This window comes from Schistosoma haematobium, chromosome 3 (genome assembly GCF_000699445.3).
Source record: "Schistosoma haematobium chromosome 3, whole genome shotgun sequence".
NCBI classification, from domain to species: domain Eukaryota; kingdom Metazoa; phylum Platyhelminthes; class Trematoda; order Strigeidida; family Schistosomatidae; genus Schistosoma; species Schistosoma haematobium.
The window spans coordinates 5,711,313-5,732,502 of record NC_067198.1 but is presented as its reverse complement, the minus strand read 5'-3'; the positions used below and the strand labels follow the sequence as shown (position 1 = coordinate 5,732,502).

The following is a 21,190-nucleotide window of genomic DNA, read 5'->3' as shown; positions in this document are numbered from 1 at the left end:
AATTGTCTGCACACATTACTACAACAGGGATTGAATTCAGTAACTCTTCACAGACATCATGTGCATACGTTATCATATTGGTACCCTCATCTCAAATGGAACAGAAAAGGTATACTTATATTATCAAGAGTGAAAAGAAAAATTGATCTCTTGAGTGATTTCATATAGGTTAAATGTTCCTACATAGCCATACAGGTAATAAGAGATTTAAATGTTAGTGGACTTTTGTGAATAAATCTATTCAAGGTCTCCAGTCATACGTTCATTCTTGACCCATCCAATAATTTATATATACACTCACTAGTTGTGTACTACGTTTGACCAAAGGTATAAAATGTCCTGTAAATTATTAGTCCTTCGGCTGTTTATAGAGTTTTCAGTAGGTATCAAAGAGAGTGTATAGCAACTAAGACAGAATACCATAACAACCACACAGAGGTTCACTCTAAGTATTGAGTAACTTAAAATAAGTATCTAAAGGATAAAACTAACGGAATTACTCCTATATGATTTTCCTTAAGTTTAGTGTTCAATGTTCTTATGACATTTTTATGAAGATAATATTCCACTCTTAATTTAAAATCTCAACTCAACTCCGTCTTTTTGTAGTTACTCTGACAGAAGACAATTTCTAACTGACAGTTATATCTGTATAAGTGCTGAACCAATTCACACTTTACCTTGAAAATATGAAGAGATGGGATCTACATGATGAATAGCTGAAGAGTCGGAAAAAATGTGCCACCAACAACAGTCAAAGAAAGTGAACATTGAGAATGTAGTTTGAGAATTCGTAAGAAAGACTTATCTGTAATGAAATATCCGAACTTATTATCTAAAGTAAGATAGTGGAATAATGCATCTTCTCTACTGAGACAAATTTTGAGCCGTGTTACTTGTTACAACAATGACTCCGTGAATGTAGTCTACATCAACCAATACCGATCAGACCAATAGTCAATGAATTATGGACTGACGCTTCGTTTAATTTTGAATGTCTTTTCCCTTCTTCCATATACTTCTACCCAAATTAGTATTCTACACCAATCAAAGACTGATAATCTCATGAACCGATTTGTCATCTTTGCCTGAGCATACAAAACTATAAAATGTTCCAGAATTAAGAACAAAAGAAAATTTATGAAACTGAACTATTCTAAACTACATTCCTCCAATCACAGATTTCTAGGATTTCGCGTAAACAGAACTTTTATAGCCAGAATGCACACGTGGGCTAACACATGATGTCAACCAGAAATCAGTAATATAATGAGTTTATTGTCTCACTTGGCCTAACAACTCGAATCTACATAAACGCAAGTGGCACTTATTCGCAGTAAGTATCTTCGCCAAGTCAACTAATCTAAATTATAAAAGGGTCAGTAAATGTTTTCAGTTTCCTTATGAAAACTATGTTGAAGTAACTTATTCGTTATTCTTACATAGAAGTCTGCGCGTGATCGAAATTAGTATAAAATATTAAGTCATATTTAGTATCAGCCTCTAGTCGAATTGATGGTTTATTACTCCATGTTTTTTGTACTGTAATATTTCTATACAACTAAAGTCTATCATATATAACTGTGGTGTTTGAATGAACTAATGATAACTTTGTACTTGTTGAATTTTTGATTTCGAATTCTAAATACAGTACATTCGTTTGTCCTCATCTAGTACTTCTTGATTCAATTGCGTTATTTCTGTGACTCACATTTATCACGAGAACACGACTGGTTTAATAAAAACAATTATTATCATAACCAACTGTACCAGTGTTTGTTTGACTGTGCTAATGACAGCTATTTTGTGCTTCCATTCATATACACACTATGATTGTAACTTCGCGCGAATTCAGTTACGTTCTGTAACCAAACTGGCACGGACTAGCGGGTAAGCCAGGGATTTTCGCGCACACGTTACATATTGTCGTGGATTTTTTGTGTCGTTATTTATCAGCTATTAACAGGCTTTTTTGCATGACACATCAATTTCTGTATTGCTAGTGCTTGTAACATAGTTTTTATTCCAATTTATTGGCAGTTTGACGTATTTCTTGCTCACCACGTAAGTAAATCTGAAGTTAGCTTAATATAGTTATTTGTAACAATACAAACTCAAGCAAGTAAAGTTCACCGTGTTTCTAGTCAAAAAATACATCACAGATTGAGTTTTCATGAAAATGAACCGTAAAATCTTTTACATATGGTTCACCTCCTTGATTGCGGTGACGGTGAACATGGATGTCGGTAGTTGTTTATAAAATGTAAGTAGAAGCAATAAAGCGTTAACCTAATTGTGAATATTATATAACTTGTTTGTATTTAGCCATAAAAAGTTATATCCATTAGAGGTACCATTGTTTTGTACTGAAGTGACATAATTATGTAACGTATAAAAAAAATATGTGAGTAACAATTGACGTTTATAGTGTTGTCCAGCGGCTTTCTGAATGTCTGCAGTAATAGTGTATAACACCACATCAAGTAGGAACAAAATCTTCATGAATAAAACGATCGGTGTTTCTTGTGAGAATGGTGACACAACCATGTTTTTTAGTTAATACTGATTTGTGACGTGTCTGTTATAGGGTTCACAAATGAGTTATTATATACTCTTCACTCCGTTTCGGTAATACAGTTGTTGTGTTACTTAGGAAGTTATGAATGAATGTCACTACTTGTTAATAAAAGACTTATAGGCACAGTCTGTTACTTGCTATTTGAATAACTTATTGAATATGATACTGAGAACAAAGTTTAATTGTTTGTCTCAAAACGGATTTGTTGTTTTTCAGAATAGTATGAAGCTTATGGAATTTAGGATTACGGAAGATCGTGTGGAAAACCGGTTTACAAGTTTACGATAACTGTTTTATATTGCCTACTGCTATGCTCATTCATCTAATGAATTATTTAAATATAAATATAACAACCATACGCAGTGTTTTATATTATAAATCCTGTAAGTTAGTATAATTATGGTCTAAATAAAGCCAAAACAAATATTGACGCACAATCATGTGACTGCATTACATTTCGTGGTTTCTTATAAGTTGCATACAACTGAATATGCATTATAATTTAAGATTGAGGGAAGAAATAGTATGAAATATAATAGAAAGCAAAGAATTGGAATGACCTAGGTTATCAATAATAACTATACATATGTATATGCTTGAACAGGTCAAAGGTCATTTGGTGTTAGACTTAAAGGAACATAAAGGATGGGTGGTGTAATAGTCGAGTGAAGCTCAGAAGCATATAAGATAAATTGTGTGATAATTCTAGATGTAATGAATAAATCATTGAATTAAGAACTAATAAGATAAGTGAAGACAATCTGAAGAGTTAACATAATCTAGCAAAGAAGTGTGAGTGGAAGGGTGGTCTAAGGATTACGTAATCCATCTTATCAAGGAACTAGCTGCATGAAATTGTCTAGTTCCATACTAATACTAACTTGATAATGGACGTAATCTGACAACGGAAAATATGTAAGGCGGTTGTTTAATCTGTAAGGTTTTACGTGGAAGTCGCATTATTGTTTTATTTGACTCATTGATTCCTGACAATGAACAACGATATAACGCTAAGTTCTAACGACAGTTCGTAACTAATACAGTAGTACAAATTCTTAATTTTCACACACAATTATTCGTTAAAGCGATTGGTAAACCTCCCCATGAAAGTATGAAGAAGACTAAAATAAAAAATGAGAAAAAGTTTATTGATTTTTCATGACTACTAAAGTGGAAAGATAAGTTTACAAGTTGTATAAATAGTGGTATAAAATAAAGCCACAAAGAACTGTTAATCGTAAACCTGCTGTCTAGCTGTTTATAATTCTTAAGTAAAAATTGTAGACCCTTCTCTCCACCTGATTCGCGAAGCGTTCACCATATTTCTCAACAATTCGTTGTTTGCACATTCTTTGGAGCCGTTGAAGTTGTATATATTCTTTACTTCGTCTCCGTAATGAAATTACTGTGTTGTTTTGTAAATTGTGCGTATTGTCTAATTTCCATCTACAGCAACACCTAAGAAGTTGATGGGCTATGCAGTTTATATTTTATAATTTAAATAGCTTACCTGTTAGACTTCGTCTTTTAATATATGCCAGCAGGAGATGGCGGCACGGATATCGACACATATTAAACGTGCTACAATTGCATTCACAAATACTTACATCTACTTCGTAATGTTGTCCGCGGTCAAGCATAAACAACCACTCGCCGCTTTCATATTCTAAGTTAACGAAACGCATTCTTTTTAGTTCGTATAACACTTTGGATCTTGCGAATGGGGTCAACATGTTCAGCAAGGGTATAAGACGCTGTGGAGCATCATAATTGTATGCATGCTCTCTAACTTGACCGTTTTGTCGCATCATCTGCAATACCTGCTTCCGAGTCCAACCTGAAATATATTTATATACACTTACCAGTGGAGAGTTCAGCTTTCATATTTTTGACATCAGCAGCGGTCACCTGCTTACCTGTTCTTCCCTTAATACTTTCGATAACTTCGTCCGTCGACTGACAGTGCAATATAACTGGTTTCAAGTTTTCTTTTTCTTCTGATGACAATCGTCTACTCAACGGATCACAAACCATCCACGAACTTGTACACGGATGGTTGTGAGTCATGTTGTAAGATTTTATAACGTATTGTTGACCCTCCAATCTTACGCGAAACATCGATTGGCAATTTAAAAATTTAGACCTTAAAGGTAACACATTAGTTAGAGTCCTCACGGTTTTTTAATCACATTCAGACCTTCTGATTTACGTTTACGACCAAACGTGCAACGAAACACTACGAACAAGTATTTATATCTCACATCCTTCAACAATCTACTTTCTGCGTGAACATAGTGTGTATGGGTCATCTGAGAAAACATAGATTTATCCCATCATACTTTATGGAAATCCTTTAGCGCATTATCTAATTCAATCCAGCTTCCGAATCTCTTATTCAGCATAATACGTTGGAACGCGTCGCTTACGTTCACTGAAATTTCACTTGAGCATGAAGCACTAGATACAACATACAATAGCTATTAAAAAAAGGTTATTCCTTGAAAAAAATTAACTGAAGGAAGAACAACAAATATTTAGGACTTACCCTTCAGTTGACATTTCGTCTTAACTCACAAAAACTATGCGCATCTATAACCTTTTACGTTATTTTATCTTTCTTACGTTGTTTTCCGGACCTTATCAACAAATTATATATAGCTGTTGACTTTCACTACAGCACTTAGGACCACAGATCAAGTTTCGAAGGAACAACAGAGCTAAAGTGTGCACTACAAAACAGAAAATACTCAGTTAATGCTCTTAGCAGTTATTTAGTGTTTATTATGCATCAAAAGATGACTTATATATGGAAACATTTAATACTCATAGGACCAAACACACACGGCAATTGAAATACGGAATGCCCGCTTCCAGTCAGCGCGTTCAAGGTCGTTGAAACGAAACGGCGGACAGATTTGAAAGGGATTACCGTTTATACCTTGCCCAATTTGGTCCATTAATTGCCTTCTGATATTTGGCTTCTCGGGGATTTTATGGATTTATTTGATTACGTTGAACCTTCGCCTTCCGATTCATTTGGCACGCGATTCTTTGTAGCGGTGTTCATAGTTAATCCCAACTCGACACCACGCTACAGTTCATACTATAATCCAAATAATTCGAAACATTATAATAACTTCATAGTAACGGACAGGAAGGAATTCCCTAATATGAAGATATTGGTAAGACAACCAAGTTTGAGGAACGCAAGTATAAGTTTGGAAAGAGTTGTCTCCACATAATGCTTCCGTGCAAGTTTAAATGAAAGGATTACCAAGTAGTCATGAGTCAGCCCTTATTTACTTCAATCGTTAAACTGGAAATTTCGAGAAACATCTCTGTCGAGAGCATAAAAACCTGTCACAAAACAAAGTGAGAAAAACCATGTCACTCAAGTTCTGTCGGTACCTCGTTCCGATGATTGCAGATAAGGGAGAAATGTTTAACAGGTGAAGATACCGGCTGAGAACTAGGAAAACTCCGTATTCATGTGGTGGACGACGAATCAACGAGGAAAAAGCCCATGAATACAGAATGACAGTTCACTCACTTACAGCTACTCCTCCACTGTTTCGTGTCGACCTCTTTTCATGCCGAGCAATAAATATTTTTGAATATGTCAGGAGTAAAGAAAGAATCAAACGAGTATTTTACTTCAAAAATGTGTGGTTTCATTCGATAAAGTTAATTCTTTTCCGTGTTTATCAATAACAATTAGCAATGGGTTCTCATAAGAAGGGCTTGGTCAGCAAACCTGCGTTCAGAAGTAGTGACTTATTTGCTGGAGTTTAGATTCATGCATCAACAACAACATACTTATCTGCAGACCTATCACTTGTATAATAATCTCATTGTAGTGTGGGCGTCGATATTTGTAGTGGGCAGGTCTGGTCAGTCAATTACTAGAAGAGAGATACCGTGCAGTGTGTATTATTTGATCAACTAAGTATGCCTAGTACCTCTCTTTATTGTCCGTGCCAAAACCATATTTTAGGAAGCATAAAAAACAGGCTAAGTACGAGTGGACTAATTGGTTGTGCGTTAGGTAATAGCTGGACAGGGAGGATTTTATCCGAATTCCATGGTTCAGTCGTCGCATTCACGTTCTGTTGAAATAACAGTGGGTCACTGGTTATTAAATTTGCATGTGCTTTGTGCTATCTCGAAGAAAAGTCACCCACTTAAAATTCATTCACATACCGAATCAACATAACAGACTGCTATAAGCTATTACGCGACAATTTTTCTAACCTCTTCACATTGTAATACATCTTCATTGATTGTTTATGTGTAAGCATACCGATATCTGTTTGCCTGCATTATTCCACATCTGATTCCATGAATGTGTCATTGTCAGTTATTCACTGTCAACTTTGAACAATTTTATACGTGCTTGCCCTACGCGTGCCTGTCATCTACACTCTGCTAGGTTTTCTGCAATTCATAAATCACTTACTTTATATTAGAACTGAGTCACTCAATGTTCACTCGGTGAGTTCTGCCGCTACTTCTCTCTGAATTTGCCTTTTTTCCGCACTCACCCGTTCATGTTGTCCACTTAAATGAATGCCTGCAATATATTCATGCCTGAAATGTAACCCCTGTTTGGCTTTTTATGCTTACGTCATATTTGCGTGAAATGGTCTACAGAAGATTCAAGAAATTAAGCTGGCTATCGTGAATGGTAATTGGTCAATCTGTCTAAATTACTAGTAGATCAATATAATAGTCGAATATGACCAACAGAAAAACAGACAAATAGGGAACCAAACAAAAGGATATTGGAAAGATTCACAAGTAAGACATCCGAATTAGCCAAGCGATCGAGCATATGCTAACCAATAGAATTGAATTTATGCGTTTGGTAATCACGCGAATAGTAAGATATCGTGTTCCAAAGTGAATAATCAATTACGTGAACTTTTCATGCCGGTAGGTACCCCTCATTTTATCGGTTAAAGAAAGCAGACTAGTAGTGAATATGTTTGAATTTAGATTGTGGAACAGAACAGTCGGAGAGCGGGGCTATTATTTTCAAGTTCAATATAATATGGTGGGAAATATGATGTCAGTATAGAATAAGGAGGTGAATGGATAATTTAGCTGTAATGCTTGCGGCCAACTCTTAACGAATCAGCTTAAGTGTTGCAAACTGGGCATGTCTGTGACAAACACTACTGGGAAGCTTTGTTCAATAATGGACTGCAGAATTTTGGTCTACTTCGTTATTAGTACAGCTCTAATAATAGACCCAATCCTAAAATTGTCATATGTAAGTCACATCATTGTCTACACCAACTCATCGCATCGTAACAATCACCAATATATGATGGCGAACAAACTTAGGCTAGGGATAGAACAATATACTTAGTATGAATAAAAGACAATAAGACAACACTCAAGAGTGACCACGCTTGCAAGGCCGAGTCACTCCATCCGATCAAAATGAATTAACTGAACTCATTCTTCTCGCCTTTTTCATCGTCAGGTTTTTACCTGCGTTAAATGCTGAATATCTTTTTTCCCAGTTGTCTCGTATTTAGCTTTGAGAATTGTGTGGTTAGGGCACAATGCCGCTACAGGACTTTATACAATATGCACACATTGTTATCATAGTTTATGCCAAATCTGCACAGTTATTTCTCCGCTTTGTATTTCGACACAGTTTCACACTAAAGTTTGTAGTGGTTGGCGAAACGTTTCACATAAATGACCATAAAATAAATCTATGCTCTCTATTCTGACGGAACAGATGAAGCATAAACCAATGATTGGTCACCGGATACCATCGGGCTGCATCTCCTAACGTTGCTCCATTATTTTGTGAATAAGACCTTCAAGTTGAAGGCTCGTGGTGTGGCCGCCTAAGAAAATCATACGTATTCGTTGCCCCTTTGTGCCAAAATTTATGTGTTCAAATAAAAAAAGATGGTCTGTGTGCAGTGCCCTAAGTTCAAACAATACAGCGTAAACTCAACAAGGTATATGACTGGTGCAAGAGCTGGAGCCAAAAACTCGACACAGATAAATGCTCCCGGTTGTGTGTTGGAGACGCGTCTGTTAAAATAAAACTAACATGATGTACGGACTCAAAACAATTACCAGCCTTCCTAAGTATTGCGTTCACAGTCCAAACTTCTCTGAACATATATCCACTAAAACTTCTAAGATACAAATCCTGTTAAAATAACCACCCACTTTCTTGCCTACTACTAGTGGTCCTAAGTTTATAGAGCCAGTAACTCATCAACCGGTTGTGACAGCACAAGATACAACCAGCATCAAGTTAATGTAAAGTTCTTATCTATTTTTCATCAGTTTTCTGCTATCATGCACCCTATGTTGACTTACAATTAATTTCATCTCATTACTAATCTCCTTATTCATAACTGTTATATCCCTACGCTTTATCGCCTAATTTGGTAATCATTTGACTGGCATCACAGCGGTGTGAATGGCTATAATTTAGTAAGAGACCCATAATTTATACTATAGTCACCTAAACCGTTGCATCGATGCCTTACCTACAGCTCATACTTTGTAACCACTTGACAAGTTTGTGAAATAGTACTTATAAAAACAGTGTTCTCCGATAGGACATGAGACACGGGGCATCATGTAAAACATAATATTTTATCTAAGATAAACTTGAATGAGCCTAAATTCACGAAAGGAGGAGGAAAGAAATTACTAACCAGTAAGCATTGATGGTGAGGTGGATGACTTAAAATCGCCCATGTTTATGGGGCAGAATATCCTGCTTGTTTCAAGCTCTTTATAACCGATGGTTCTTACTTCGACTTTCCTTCCATCTTTTGAACCTTTCTCACTTTGTTACACATCACAACCCATTGTTGTTTATCGTAGTATTTTCTTTTCTGGAGAGTCTTACCACATTTCATTTTAGCAACAACAGCCAGTATGAGTTTTATTTACTAATTTTTCATACACCTGTCCGTTCTACTACAGACCGTTGAGCTTTCTTCAGGGTTTAGACCAGAATGCCTTATAGCTCCCCTGTTTCGTTTTTTCCGGCAAACTTAATGAACGAGTATTTCGATGCCGCAATGCATACCATGTGCCCTTTTTATTTATTTTATAACAACTACAAACTTCTTAATCAGTTATATTGCATAAATTCGAATACACGGATTTCGAATTTGTACCCAATGTGCGTTTCTAAAGGTCAGAACTTGAGCGTAATGTCACTTTTGAAGCATCATAAAAATCGTGCTCATAGTACATTACTAACATTAAAACCTAGATATTAACTCGCTGGTAAATCTGCAGAATGTACTGCTTTTTATTTTCATTGATTTTGTTTATCTAACAACCCTGCTTTAGAAGCAACATATTTGTAAACCAGTGTTGTAAATTATCATGGCTGTAAAGATGGCCTGTACCTGTTCTATTGGAAATCTATTATTACTGTTGTTAAGTATCCTGAATCATTAATTGCAAAAAGTCACGATGCTGACATCAAGCAGCTGTGAGCCTAACGATAGATAGCCAAAACAGTGATAATATGCTGAGTAATATGACTCCACTTTATCAAGCCATAAGTGTGGCGTTTGCTTGCACTTATTGAAAATTGTTGTCGAGAATGCGGTAGATAGTGGCCGGAGAATATAAGTAAATAAGCAGGGAATTATATTAAGTATCCGTGGCAAGCATTTAGTTCGGCGTATGCAACATTTCTGTGTCGTCGTAAGCGTACTGTTCTGATAGACAACAACGATATGTTGCTGCTAATTCCTAATTCACTCATCAGTAATTTTGAGATTTCAATCGCAAATTTCTAAGTGACAAGAAAAAAAATCCTTTTTGCCTACTGCATTACCAGTTCGGACCGTGTGGCAATATTAATTTAGTAAAGAGACTATCTTCAAGTCAACTCTAATCAAACACCTTAAAAGTAGAATGAATATTCTGTCTAAACAAAAGTACATCGAACTTCAGCAGGACTTTTTACTGTAAGCATTCGCACAAGCCAATCTGTTTACCAGCTTTTTTTTTTACCTAAAACTGTACTTTGAAGCAGTGAAATGTGGAATCAGCAAACATAGTGCTATTCCCTAGCATGGTAAGCAACGTTATGAATAATTGAAAAACTTTTTTCATCGAGGACCTCGTTTCGTCTGTCAAATTTGCAATCACTCTGAGGATCAGGTAAACAATGATCTATTTAGAGGTTTATTTATATGGGCTTTGTCACTAAAGACTTCGCCTGTAGCTCTTTTAGAGCCACTGCCGGTTCCATGCCTGACTAAAGAAAGATGGCTGGGCGTGGAGTTGCCGATTGCATCCGACAGAAAACAACCTTGCTAAAGAAAACGCTAACCAGAATAAACAATTTTAACCATTTAAAGTCTGCACTCCGAGTTGAAGGAAGAATTATGACTCCTCTTGATGAAAGCCGAAATTCCTCGGAAGTCACAAGGCCGAAGCCTCTTCTAACAACCAGAGCAAAAATTAACATGGAAACACGGAACGTTCGGACAATGCGGGATACCGGGAGGACCAGTCAAATAGCAACGAAAATACAGAGATACAGCTTGGCAGTTTCCGGAGTCAGCGAAACCCATTTGATGCGAACTGGACAGCAAAGGTTAGCTACGGAAGAGGAGCTGCTGTACTCCGGTCACGAAAACGTAAATGCTCCACACACTAAAGGTGTTAATCTGATACTGTCCAAACAAGCACGAAACGCACTTATTGGGTGGGAATCTCATGAATCCAGGATCATCAAAGCATCCTCCCAAAGAAAGAAGTAAAGAATCATAATGAATGTTATTCAGTGCTATAAACCCATCAATAATAGCAATGATGACGACAAAGGTTAGTTCTATGAGAGGCCACAATCAATCATAGCGAATCCAGTATAGCTCTCAACAACAGGTTCAAAGCCTTACAGCATCTACTGAAAGGAGAATAAACTGCGATGGAGGACAACTCGAAAGAGAACAAAGAAGCACTAACTTCGACGTGTCAGGAGATTCTGGGCTGCAAGAAGCTCCATCATAAGGAATGAATCCCTGTCCAAGCGCAAGATTCAAGAAGAGAAGAACAAGAAGACTGCAATTAACAGCAGCCGAATAAAGTCAAGGCACTAGCTGAATACAAAGAAGCAAACAAGGAGGTGAAGAGAAGTATTAGAGCTGACAAACAGAAATATGTGGAAGACTCAGAAACGATAGCAGAAAAAGCTGCAAGAGAAGGAAATATGGAGCAACTACGTGACACGACAAAGAAACTGGTAGGGAAATATAGTAGACCAGAAAGATCGGTCAACAATAAAAGGGTAAGGAAGATCTTGGCGACTGTGAGAATTACAAAAGGATCACACTACTGTCAGGACCAGGTAAAGTTTTCAACAGGGTGTTGCTGAACAGGATGAAAGGTGCAGTAGACGCCCAACTTCGATAACAACAGGCTGGATTCCGCAAGGAGCGGTCGTGCATGGACCAAATTGCGACACTACGGATCATAGCCGAAAAATCGGTTGTGTAGAACTCGTCACTATACATCAACTTCATTGATTATGAAAAGGCTTTTGACGGTGTAGATAAGAGAACTTTATGGAAACTTCTTCGATACTATGGAGCACCTGAGAAATTTGTCAACATCATATGGAACTCATACGACGGACTACAGTGCAGAGTCGGGCATGAAGGACAACTGACAGATGCATTCCAAGTAAGGACTGGAGACAGACAGGGCTGTCTGCTCTCCTTCTTGCTCTTTCCTCTGGTTGTTAACTGGATTGTGAAGACCACGACATCTGAGGGAAAACACAACATACAATGGACAGCTCAGAATCAATTAGACAATTTTAACTTCGCAGATGACCTTGCCCTCTTATACCATACTCACGAACAAATGCAGATGAAGACAGCTTAGCAGCAGTCTCTGCATCAGTAGGTCTCAACATACACAAGGGGAAAACCAAGGTCCTCAAATACAACATGGAGAACGCCAACCCTATCACACTTCATGGAGAAAATCTGGAAGATGTGTAGTCCTTCACATACCTGGGGAGCACCATTGATGTACAAGGAGGGCCGGATGCAGACGTAAAAGTAAAAATAGGCAAAGCGAGGCCCACATTCCTACAATTGAAGAACATGTGGAACTAAAAACAACTTTCAACCAATATCAGTCAAAATCTTCGATACGAACGTCAAGAAAGTTCTACTGTATGGAGCTAGAACGTGGGGAACTACCACAACCATCATCAAAAACGTACAAGTATTTATAAACATTTGTCTTCGCAAGATACTGAATGTCCGTTGACCTGATACCATCAACAACAGCCTTCTGATGGAGATAACAAGCAAGGTTCCATCTGAAGAGGAAATTAGGAAAAGACGTTGAGAGTTGTTTGGACGTAGATTGAGGAAATCATTTAACTGTATTACGAGGAATGCGCTAAGCTGGAATCTTGAAGAGAAAACGGAAAAAAGAAAGGACAAAGAACACACCACACCGAGAATTGGAAACAAATATGAAAAGAATGAATGGCAAATGGAAACAACCGGAAAGCATTGTCCAGGACGGAGTTGGATGGACTTTGCTGGTGAGCGGCTTATGGTCTTCCTATGATGCAGTGACTATCAGCTAAGGATACATTCGAGGATGAATATCGTGAATACAATTAGGTCCGTCCGCTTCGAGCTGTTGTAGTAATGGTCAGAAAACAATTCGAAAAATCCATGACTAATAAACCTTCCTTGAAATAACTGATTTGCCTTTCTCCAATGTCACTACAGTATAGTTTGCTGAAGTACCTCTATTTCCAACATTTAGTGAATCTTTTAGAATGGAATTCTATCATTTCCCTGGGTTTTTATATTCTTATGAGAAAACGGCTGATTACGGCGAAGTATCGAGTTTTAAACATTAGTAGTTTTCAATCGTTTCTAAACTAACGATAGAACGTTAATATATTCACTTTTGAAGGATGATTATTTCATCTTAATCCTAATTATGTTATAGCCTCAGTCCGACGTTCTATGAAAAGATTATATGGGCCATAAGCCAGCAATTGCACATTTCTATCCATACCAAGGACATGAAAAAATGCTCCAGCTTTTCCTTCTTGTTTGAATAATCTGGGTTATTTAACCATAACGATGGCAAACTTTATTGTACAACCCCCGACCTCGTTGTCAAAGTAAATATCAGAAATACTACTTATAATTATCAAGTGCCAGAGGTATCTGTGCAATCCGTCTCGGTAACTAATTATCTAAAATATTATTCGCAATACGAGAACTGTATAAACAGACCCTCGTCAAAGGTTCGTGGACAAATGACCTCTCGCATTCGCAGCAACGTTTCTGTTTCTGGGTCATGTTGCAACTCGAGGCTATGGAAGAGTTGTTCTAACCTACATCGATCGGTCAGGTATCCACACTTAAGGATAGCCTTTTTTAAAGTTTCGTAAGGCAGTAAGAACACTACGTGTGATGTACCTGTTAAAAGCGCGCGGTAGTGCCCTCGTTATTGCAAAGAATTGGGGACGTGGGTCTGACACACCGTGCTCATGGAAGTCAGCTTCTGAGCAGCAGAACCAAGGATAGATACTATCTGGCTAAAATGGCACTAGCTGAAATGAAGGAATCGAGAGAGTCTTAATCTTAAATAACGTAGGAAACTGTTCCGCCATGATGAATATACCTACGCGTGGAAAACTGTCCAAAAACATGAAAACGATATCACAATATGTAAAAATGAAAATAAAACATGATATATAATGTTCCAATAAGGAACGAACACACAGTTTACGAATTGGTGTAAGATATCACGTCGGTTTTAGTGCTAAGGATGTCACAGGTATTTGGAGGCCTACAAAGACTTTGCACATTACGTCTATATAATCGAAGTATGTCGACGTAATCAAATCAGAAGTCAGAAATGAAGAGGCTTGAAGATATATTTCAAAGGCTATCGATATATCTGAAACTATTTAATGTAGCGTGACTAATGGTCGTAAGAGGTGCGTAGCAAGTTGTACCTACTCGTGATCTGGTGAGGATGTATGACCGGGAGCAGGCAGATAGATGTGAAAATCAAAACTAATCAGTTCAGCATCAAATTTGAAGACATTCAGAACAATTTATTTTGGGGATTTGTTTACCGCTATATGGGATCGAAGATCCAGCAATCGTACACAATGCTCAAACGTTTGTTGGACAAAATGCCGACAATAATCAGAAATAATACAGTCCTCAGATTGGGACAACCCCTGAAATGAAACTAGAAACCAATGGCTGAAGACACTATAGGCCAGGAAAGGATTTATAGTTTGTAAAGCGCGCCAACGTCAAAATAAAAATTGCAACGAATGAAGCATTTTCATATTCCAAAATACAAGGAGAAAGTGAGCGAAATATGAATTGCTGTTAGTAGTTTGTTTTTCCGGTAGTACGAGATACATGACACCTGGCGCCGAGACGCCATGTTTGGTGTTCTATGCCCGTCATCTATGGTGAGTGCTTGCCTTCTGTTTAAAAGCAATATGTCCAGTAGTTTCCTTGTACTAAATTGCTTTTGTTTGTTCTTTTTAGCCTAACAAACGTAAAGTAAGTTCCAAGTAATTTTTTCTCCACTGAGATATATTCTATTGTTTATTCATTGCATTCGTCTCTAAATGGAAAATCCAATTGCTTGTACTACTCGTATCGTGATTTGGCATCAGCCAGTAATAGAAAGTACAACTCGGTTTTGTGGTAGTTTGTCGCACATGCGTACAAAGTGTGTAGAACTTACGGATGTTCATGCATTATTACCTTTACGTAGTGTCCGGATATGATAGTACTGCAGAACTTCAAAATCAGTCCGTGAATTATACGATAAAGATTTTTGTACTGTAGGGGTTAACGGGGGAAAAGTGCTTCACAAAATCGGTTAGTAGATTAATTACAGAGAGTTTACGGGTCACAAGGCAACTAAGTTCTTCTCATTATTGTTAAACAAGATGTCTTACAAACCGATCTGTTCAGTGAATAGGATCATCTCAACAAACACGTTTGACTATTAGGGCTAAAAACGTGCCAGTCGGATGAGTAACAGGTTAACCACTGCTACTTGAGCCTGGGGGATAGTCCTCCCGTACTGTAAAATTGGGTACTAATTAAAGATTTGATGCAACCTGTGGTCGATGGCCACCTCAATCTAGAAGAGTTACGTGTTAAGGCATAATCAGTTGGAGGACTCGCTACAGTGCCACTTACCATTACAATCATTTGATTATACGTAACTCAAGTCCTGTGCTCAGTAAACCTTTCGGTACGCACTTGCCAGTATGCAGACTAGGGTTTAGAAGCACTGTATCCACAGTCCAGGTTTCCTGTTCAAACTAGTAGTTTGATACGTGACTAAAGTTAAACCCCGGTTTTATTAGTATTTCATTCCCACCGAAGGGTTTGTAAAATTAGCTTCATTCGAAGCTGGTGACATGTCAAGTCTTATTTTTCTTATTCATTGTATGAGCTGGCACGGTGATACCAGTCTCATCATCGTTTAAGATGCCGAGGACTTGTTACCTGTGTTTACTCGCCATGTGCTTCAGAGCATTACCCAAATAGTCTAATTATTGACTGAAGATCAAGAATCAAGCATATCAAGATATATTAGTTGGTTCGTTCTGCATGAGGAGGTACAGGCTAGGTTTTGCGAAGTAGTCGTGTTTCATAGATACTTGAACTGATCTTTAAATTTCTAAACCTAATCTTGCGAGTTCCAAACTTAATAACATCCTTTGGCGAGACTCTAACTTAGCGACGACCCTTGAACGGATCTTAAATGACCTTGACAATTGTTAGCCAATCAAAAGACAGTATAAAGTGAAAATATATTACAAGAAAGTAATAAATTACGGTGGATATTCTTCTTTTACATGATTTAAAAACTTGGAGGTTAGGGTTGAGGTTGTAGCCTGTCAATAAACACCTCTTCTCTAAAATCCGATGTAAACCGATCGCATGTTAGCTCCCTTAACCTAACCCTATAGACGAGTTTCTATACCATATGCATTTTGAATTCAGAACTTCTGAGCCTTTATCAAACCCTAACAAGTTTTTAAATCATGTAAAAGAAGAATATCCACTGTAATTCATTACTTGTAATATACTTTTACTTTATACTGTCTTCTGATTGGCTAATAATTGAGATTGCCCAAACGCTTCCCATTGATTCGTCCCCAAATTAGAGTCTCGCCGTCCCATCTGTTGTAACCTCTCATTAGTCACCTCCTCTCTAAAATCCGCTGTGAACCGATAGTATATTAGCATCGCGTGTTGAACTTGGCTCCGTGACCTTGAAATTGCTCAAACGCTTCTGATTGGCTCGTCGCTAAATTAAAGTCTCGCCCATCCTTTGATATAACTGTTATGTGTTGTTCACCCATCTTTGGAGCCGTTCATTTTGGAGATTCTAAATGATATCAACACCCAGTTTAAATTTAAAAGGTTCTTCCAAACAGGCACAACTTGAAACAAATAATCACATACTGGACTAGCTTGGGTGATTAGGAATGTAACTAACATTTTGTAAATTAAGTGTTGAGTTTTCGGTAATAATTAATCTTTAAACGCTGTTAGTGTAAGATACACAGCTTCATACACCTGGTAAGAGTATATTAAGAACCTTGGATCGTTCTTTCCCCGTCCGTAAATTTATAAGTCACGCAGCTAATAAGAGCGGTAAGTTGTTCTTATGTATTTGTTATAGATATGACATTCCTCTAATATTTTGTTTACTAGTATGCTTATAATACTTAACCATCTCTTCTTTTCTCTAGCGAGATTTAAGTGTACCAAGCATAAATTTACATCGCAACGGTCATCTCTCAATGGACCTCGAAACAGTCGATACTAAAAAGGTAAACTTTTAAAGTACTGCTCACTTTTGTAGTCGCGTGTCGACCGGTTGGAAGCATCACCTTCACGTGTTATACACATACGAAATATGCCAGCAGATGCAACTGAAAACGAGATCGCTCTTTTTGCCATACCTTTTGGCCTTCTTAAAAACATGGTCCTTTCTAAAAGAAATAATCAAGCACTCATTGAGATGCACGTTTTGGAGGAAGCTGTGCAACTAGTTGCTCACTATTTAAAGTATCCCGTAACTTTACACGGGAAACACTTGATCTTTCAATTTTCTACACATTCCCATCTTGAACTAATTTCAGAAAACGATGCAATAGTTAACGCTATTAAGAATGCCAACCGTGTTGTTCAGCAGGATCTGCCGGGTGCTCAGACAGGTGTTCCTAACACTGTACTGCATGTGGTCATTGACAATATCATGGGCCAACAAATCAACCACGTTATTTTGTATAAGGTAACCTCTTCATCCCAGTCTAGCTTTCTAGATATTTCATCGGTTTGGAACTATTTTACGTGTCTTAATTTTCTTGCGTAACAACCAATATCGATGCTTGTTGGAATTTCAAAACCATATCCAAGCGTTCGTTGCTATGTTAGTAAGTAAAATATTTCATTAAATTCAATTGTCGCCATTTCTGTGTATTTTGGTTATCAGTTAATGCTTCGATTCACTCGATTCCATCGGTAACTAAACGATTAAATATTGCCTTATCTTGGCAATCTTTATCAGTCTCTACTAATTGCAAACTTATTGAGATCTTTTTGTAAATCAAAGTACTAAATTTTCTTTTGAGCTTCTTTATGAACCTTACATTACTCTGCTCGTCAATTCCCTATGACTAGACGAAGAAAAATCATTTTAACATACAACTTAACATTTTCATTTCTCACTTCAACTTAAGAAATAATTTGTCTCAATTAGTATGTACTACTGTTGCACTTGAAAAGTTCATTTCCTCGTACTCTCATTACTATTATTGCCATTGTTGATTAATAGTGTCATTTTAAATATCCTTAAGCAAAATTTCATCTTTATCTATAACCTCAGGACAACATCAATTCACTTTAGTTCAAAACTCCAGGCAAAATTTAGAACCGTCGATCGAAATTACTCTTAATTGTAACAGCAATCTTAACCAGTTCTTATCTAATATTTACTTCATCAAGCTAGTTATTGGTGGATCAACGGTCATCTACAAAACTGCTGACCACAATTTAGTTAAACATCACTTGACCTTCTTAATCTTCCACTGTTTCATTACCATTTTTAAGGTTGGTTTTCATCTGTCTTTCTTTTCAAAAATCTTGCTATCACATTCCATATTTTAGCTTCTAAACGGTCAAAATATTTATACGGGTTGTTGTTCTCTTCAAGTGGAATTTTGGAAAGCCCGAGGGCCTTTGGAAGTTCGTCGCGAGAATGATAAATGCCGTGATTATACTGTATCACCTCTAACGGATGATGAATTAAACAGTTTACAAGCTCTCCCAGGTGGAGTAACTGCATCGACGAATAATTCAACCATTAATTCGATTCCTCAACCTTCTATCGGGCAAAATATACCACTAGGTAATCCGGCCGCAGCTTTCACAGCCGTCCCGCAAGCTGCAGCGTCAGGTATCAACGATCTTGCTATTCAGTTAACGTTGCTTGCTCAACAATCTGGTCTTGCATTGACCCCTGCTGCAGCCGCAGCAACTGCCAGTTTCATGGCTCTAACTGCGCAAAGTGGGAATTCTGCCATCAATCCAACTCCAGGAACTGTTTTAAATGCTGCAGCTCTACAAGGTCCTCGTACAGCTTTACCAACTGTACAAAACCAAACACAGCTTCTGCCAAACTTGATTAATCAATCTGTGCCTAACTTGGGTCAAACTGGAACTAGTACTGTGTTAATAGTTTCCAATCTCAATGAGGAGGTACGTATTGATTATTCTTCTTAGATTTTAGTCTTCTCCGATTTCCTTTTTCCATTTCAATTTCCTTACAGATTATTTGATGAAGTTTTGAATTCACTCTTATTCTATTCTTTATTGTTATTATTGCTTTGTTCATTGTGATAAAGCCTATGGTTCGCAATTGTTTTTAACTTATTGCGTTTATTTTGTTTTCCTTTTTCCTCTCCGTAAATCTATCATTTGATTCCAATGTGATTGACTACAATTCGACTTCATTGTGATATGGTGCTTAATTCACTTGTGAAATGGTACAATTTATCTTCGCTGTACAAATCAACAATCCAATTCACGTTGGTATCTACACAAACTTAAAATGCATTTTTACCACGTTTTGGTCTGTTCCATTATTTATTTTCACATATATACAAACTAATTTTGTTCGTATGCTTTGCGTGCTCACATTTCAATTTTATACCTGGCTTTTATCTACCTACTGTTTTCTGAACTAGAAAGTATATCCAGATGCATTATTCACACTCTTCGGTAGGTTTATTTATTTATTCTCTCAAAAAAATCAATTTCCCTATATTTCTGAAATGCCTGAATGGCAGTGCAACTTCAGCTCACTTATCATTTCCGAGTGCAGTCGACACATTTTTAATGTTTTTTTCGTAGTTTATCTGATATTTCTAATTATTTTCAATTCTTTTGTTCAACAGGTGTTTATGGTGATGTAACACGAGTCAAAATAATGTTCAATAAAAAAAGTACTGCTCTTGTGCAATTTTCAGATTCACAACAAGCTCTTACAGGTATTCTCTTAATAACGAGTCTTAGTATTCTGTCACTTCTGTAGCTTTGTATCATCTTAATGGACAACCATTGTATGGAAAACCTCTAAAAATAGCTGTTTCACGCTTTAACATTGTCCAGTTACCAAAAGAAGATAGTGATGTCGGACTTACTAAAGATTATACCAATAGTCCACTTCATCGTTTTAGAAAGCCGAATTCTAAGAATTTCGCGAACATTTATGCTCCCAATCATGTTTTGCATTTAAGTAATATACCCTCCGCAATCACAGAAGAAGAGGTTAGAATGATTTTTGAAACTAAAGGATATCATGTTACGGACTTTAAGTTTATGATGTAAGTTGTCTGTTGATATAACCATGTTCCTTTGTTCAGGAAAGATAAAAAGATGGCCTTAATTCAACTGGAAAACGTTGATATGGCTATCCAAGCCTTGATTGTAAGTCAATTTTTGTAAAGATGCTTATCACTAATCTACTTTTTAGGACCTTCACAACTGTCAGCTAACAGAAAATTCCCATTTGCGTATCAGTTTCAGCAAAACAGCGATATAAATGAGTGATCTATCTAACCAGTTTGTTTACTTTTCTCTGACTTCGATTTCTGGTACATAAACTTTTATATTCTAGCTAGTTTTTTTTCTTATTTCGTTTAATCTTTTGTAACAGCCTCATAAGCTCTTATGTTATGCTATATTTGTTCATACTTATCAATTGTTAACCTATCAATCTTATCTACAAAACATGATTCAAACGTACGACCAACACAAAAAGTAGAGTTTACTGGACTGTTAATAATTTTCATTAATCTCAGTTTACGTAGCAGTGTTGATATTTCCGACACATCTTAGCTCATTTATAACATACGAAGTTTCGGGTGTTTCTGAACTAACTGTAAGATCATATGCTTGTAAATATTCCCATCAACTAGTTTAAATATTTATCGACGTCGGTTACCAAGTGATCAACCAATCTACATCTCAGTTAATGATAAACAATAGTTCATGT

The 21,190-nt window shown here is 36.9% G+C and overlaps 1 protein-coding gene across 1 annotated transcript; it reads left to right on the top strand.

The window, feature by feature from the left end:
* Positions 1-14,924: 14,924 nt before the first annotated feature.
* PTBP2_2 (Polypyrimidine tract-binding protein 2) lies at positions 14,925-20,737 on the top strand (the record flags this gene model as incomplete). The annotated part of the gene is made up of 12 exons (XM_051218943.1): positions 14,925-14,960; positions 15,006-15,068; positions 15,148-15,162; positions 17,382-17,462; positions 17,495-17,911; positions 17,958-18,068; positions 18,802-19,392; positions 19,881-19,914; positions 20,091-20,183; positions 20,228-20,519; positions 20,559-20,622; positions 20,669-20,737. 12 exons carry the CDS (start codon positions 14,925-14,927, stop codon positions 20,735-20,737), a joined length of 1,866 nt encoding a protein of 621 aa, XP_051068774.1.
* Positions 20,738-21,190: the final 453 nt, after the last annotated feature.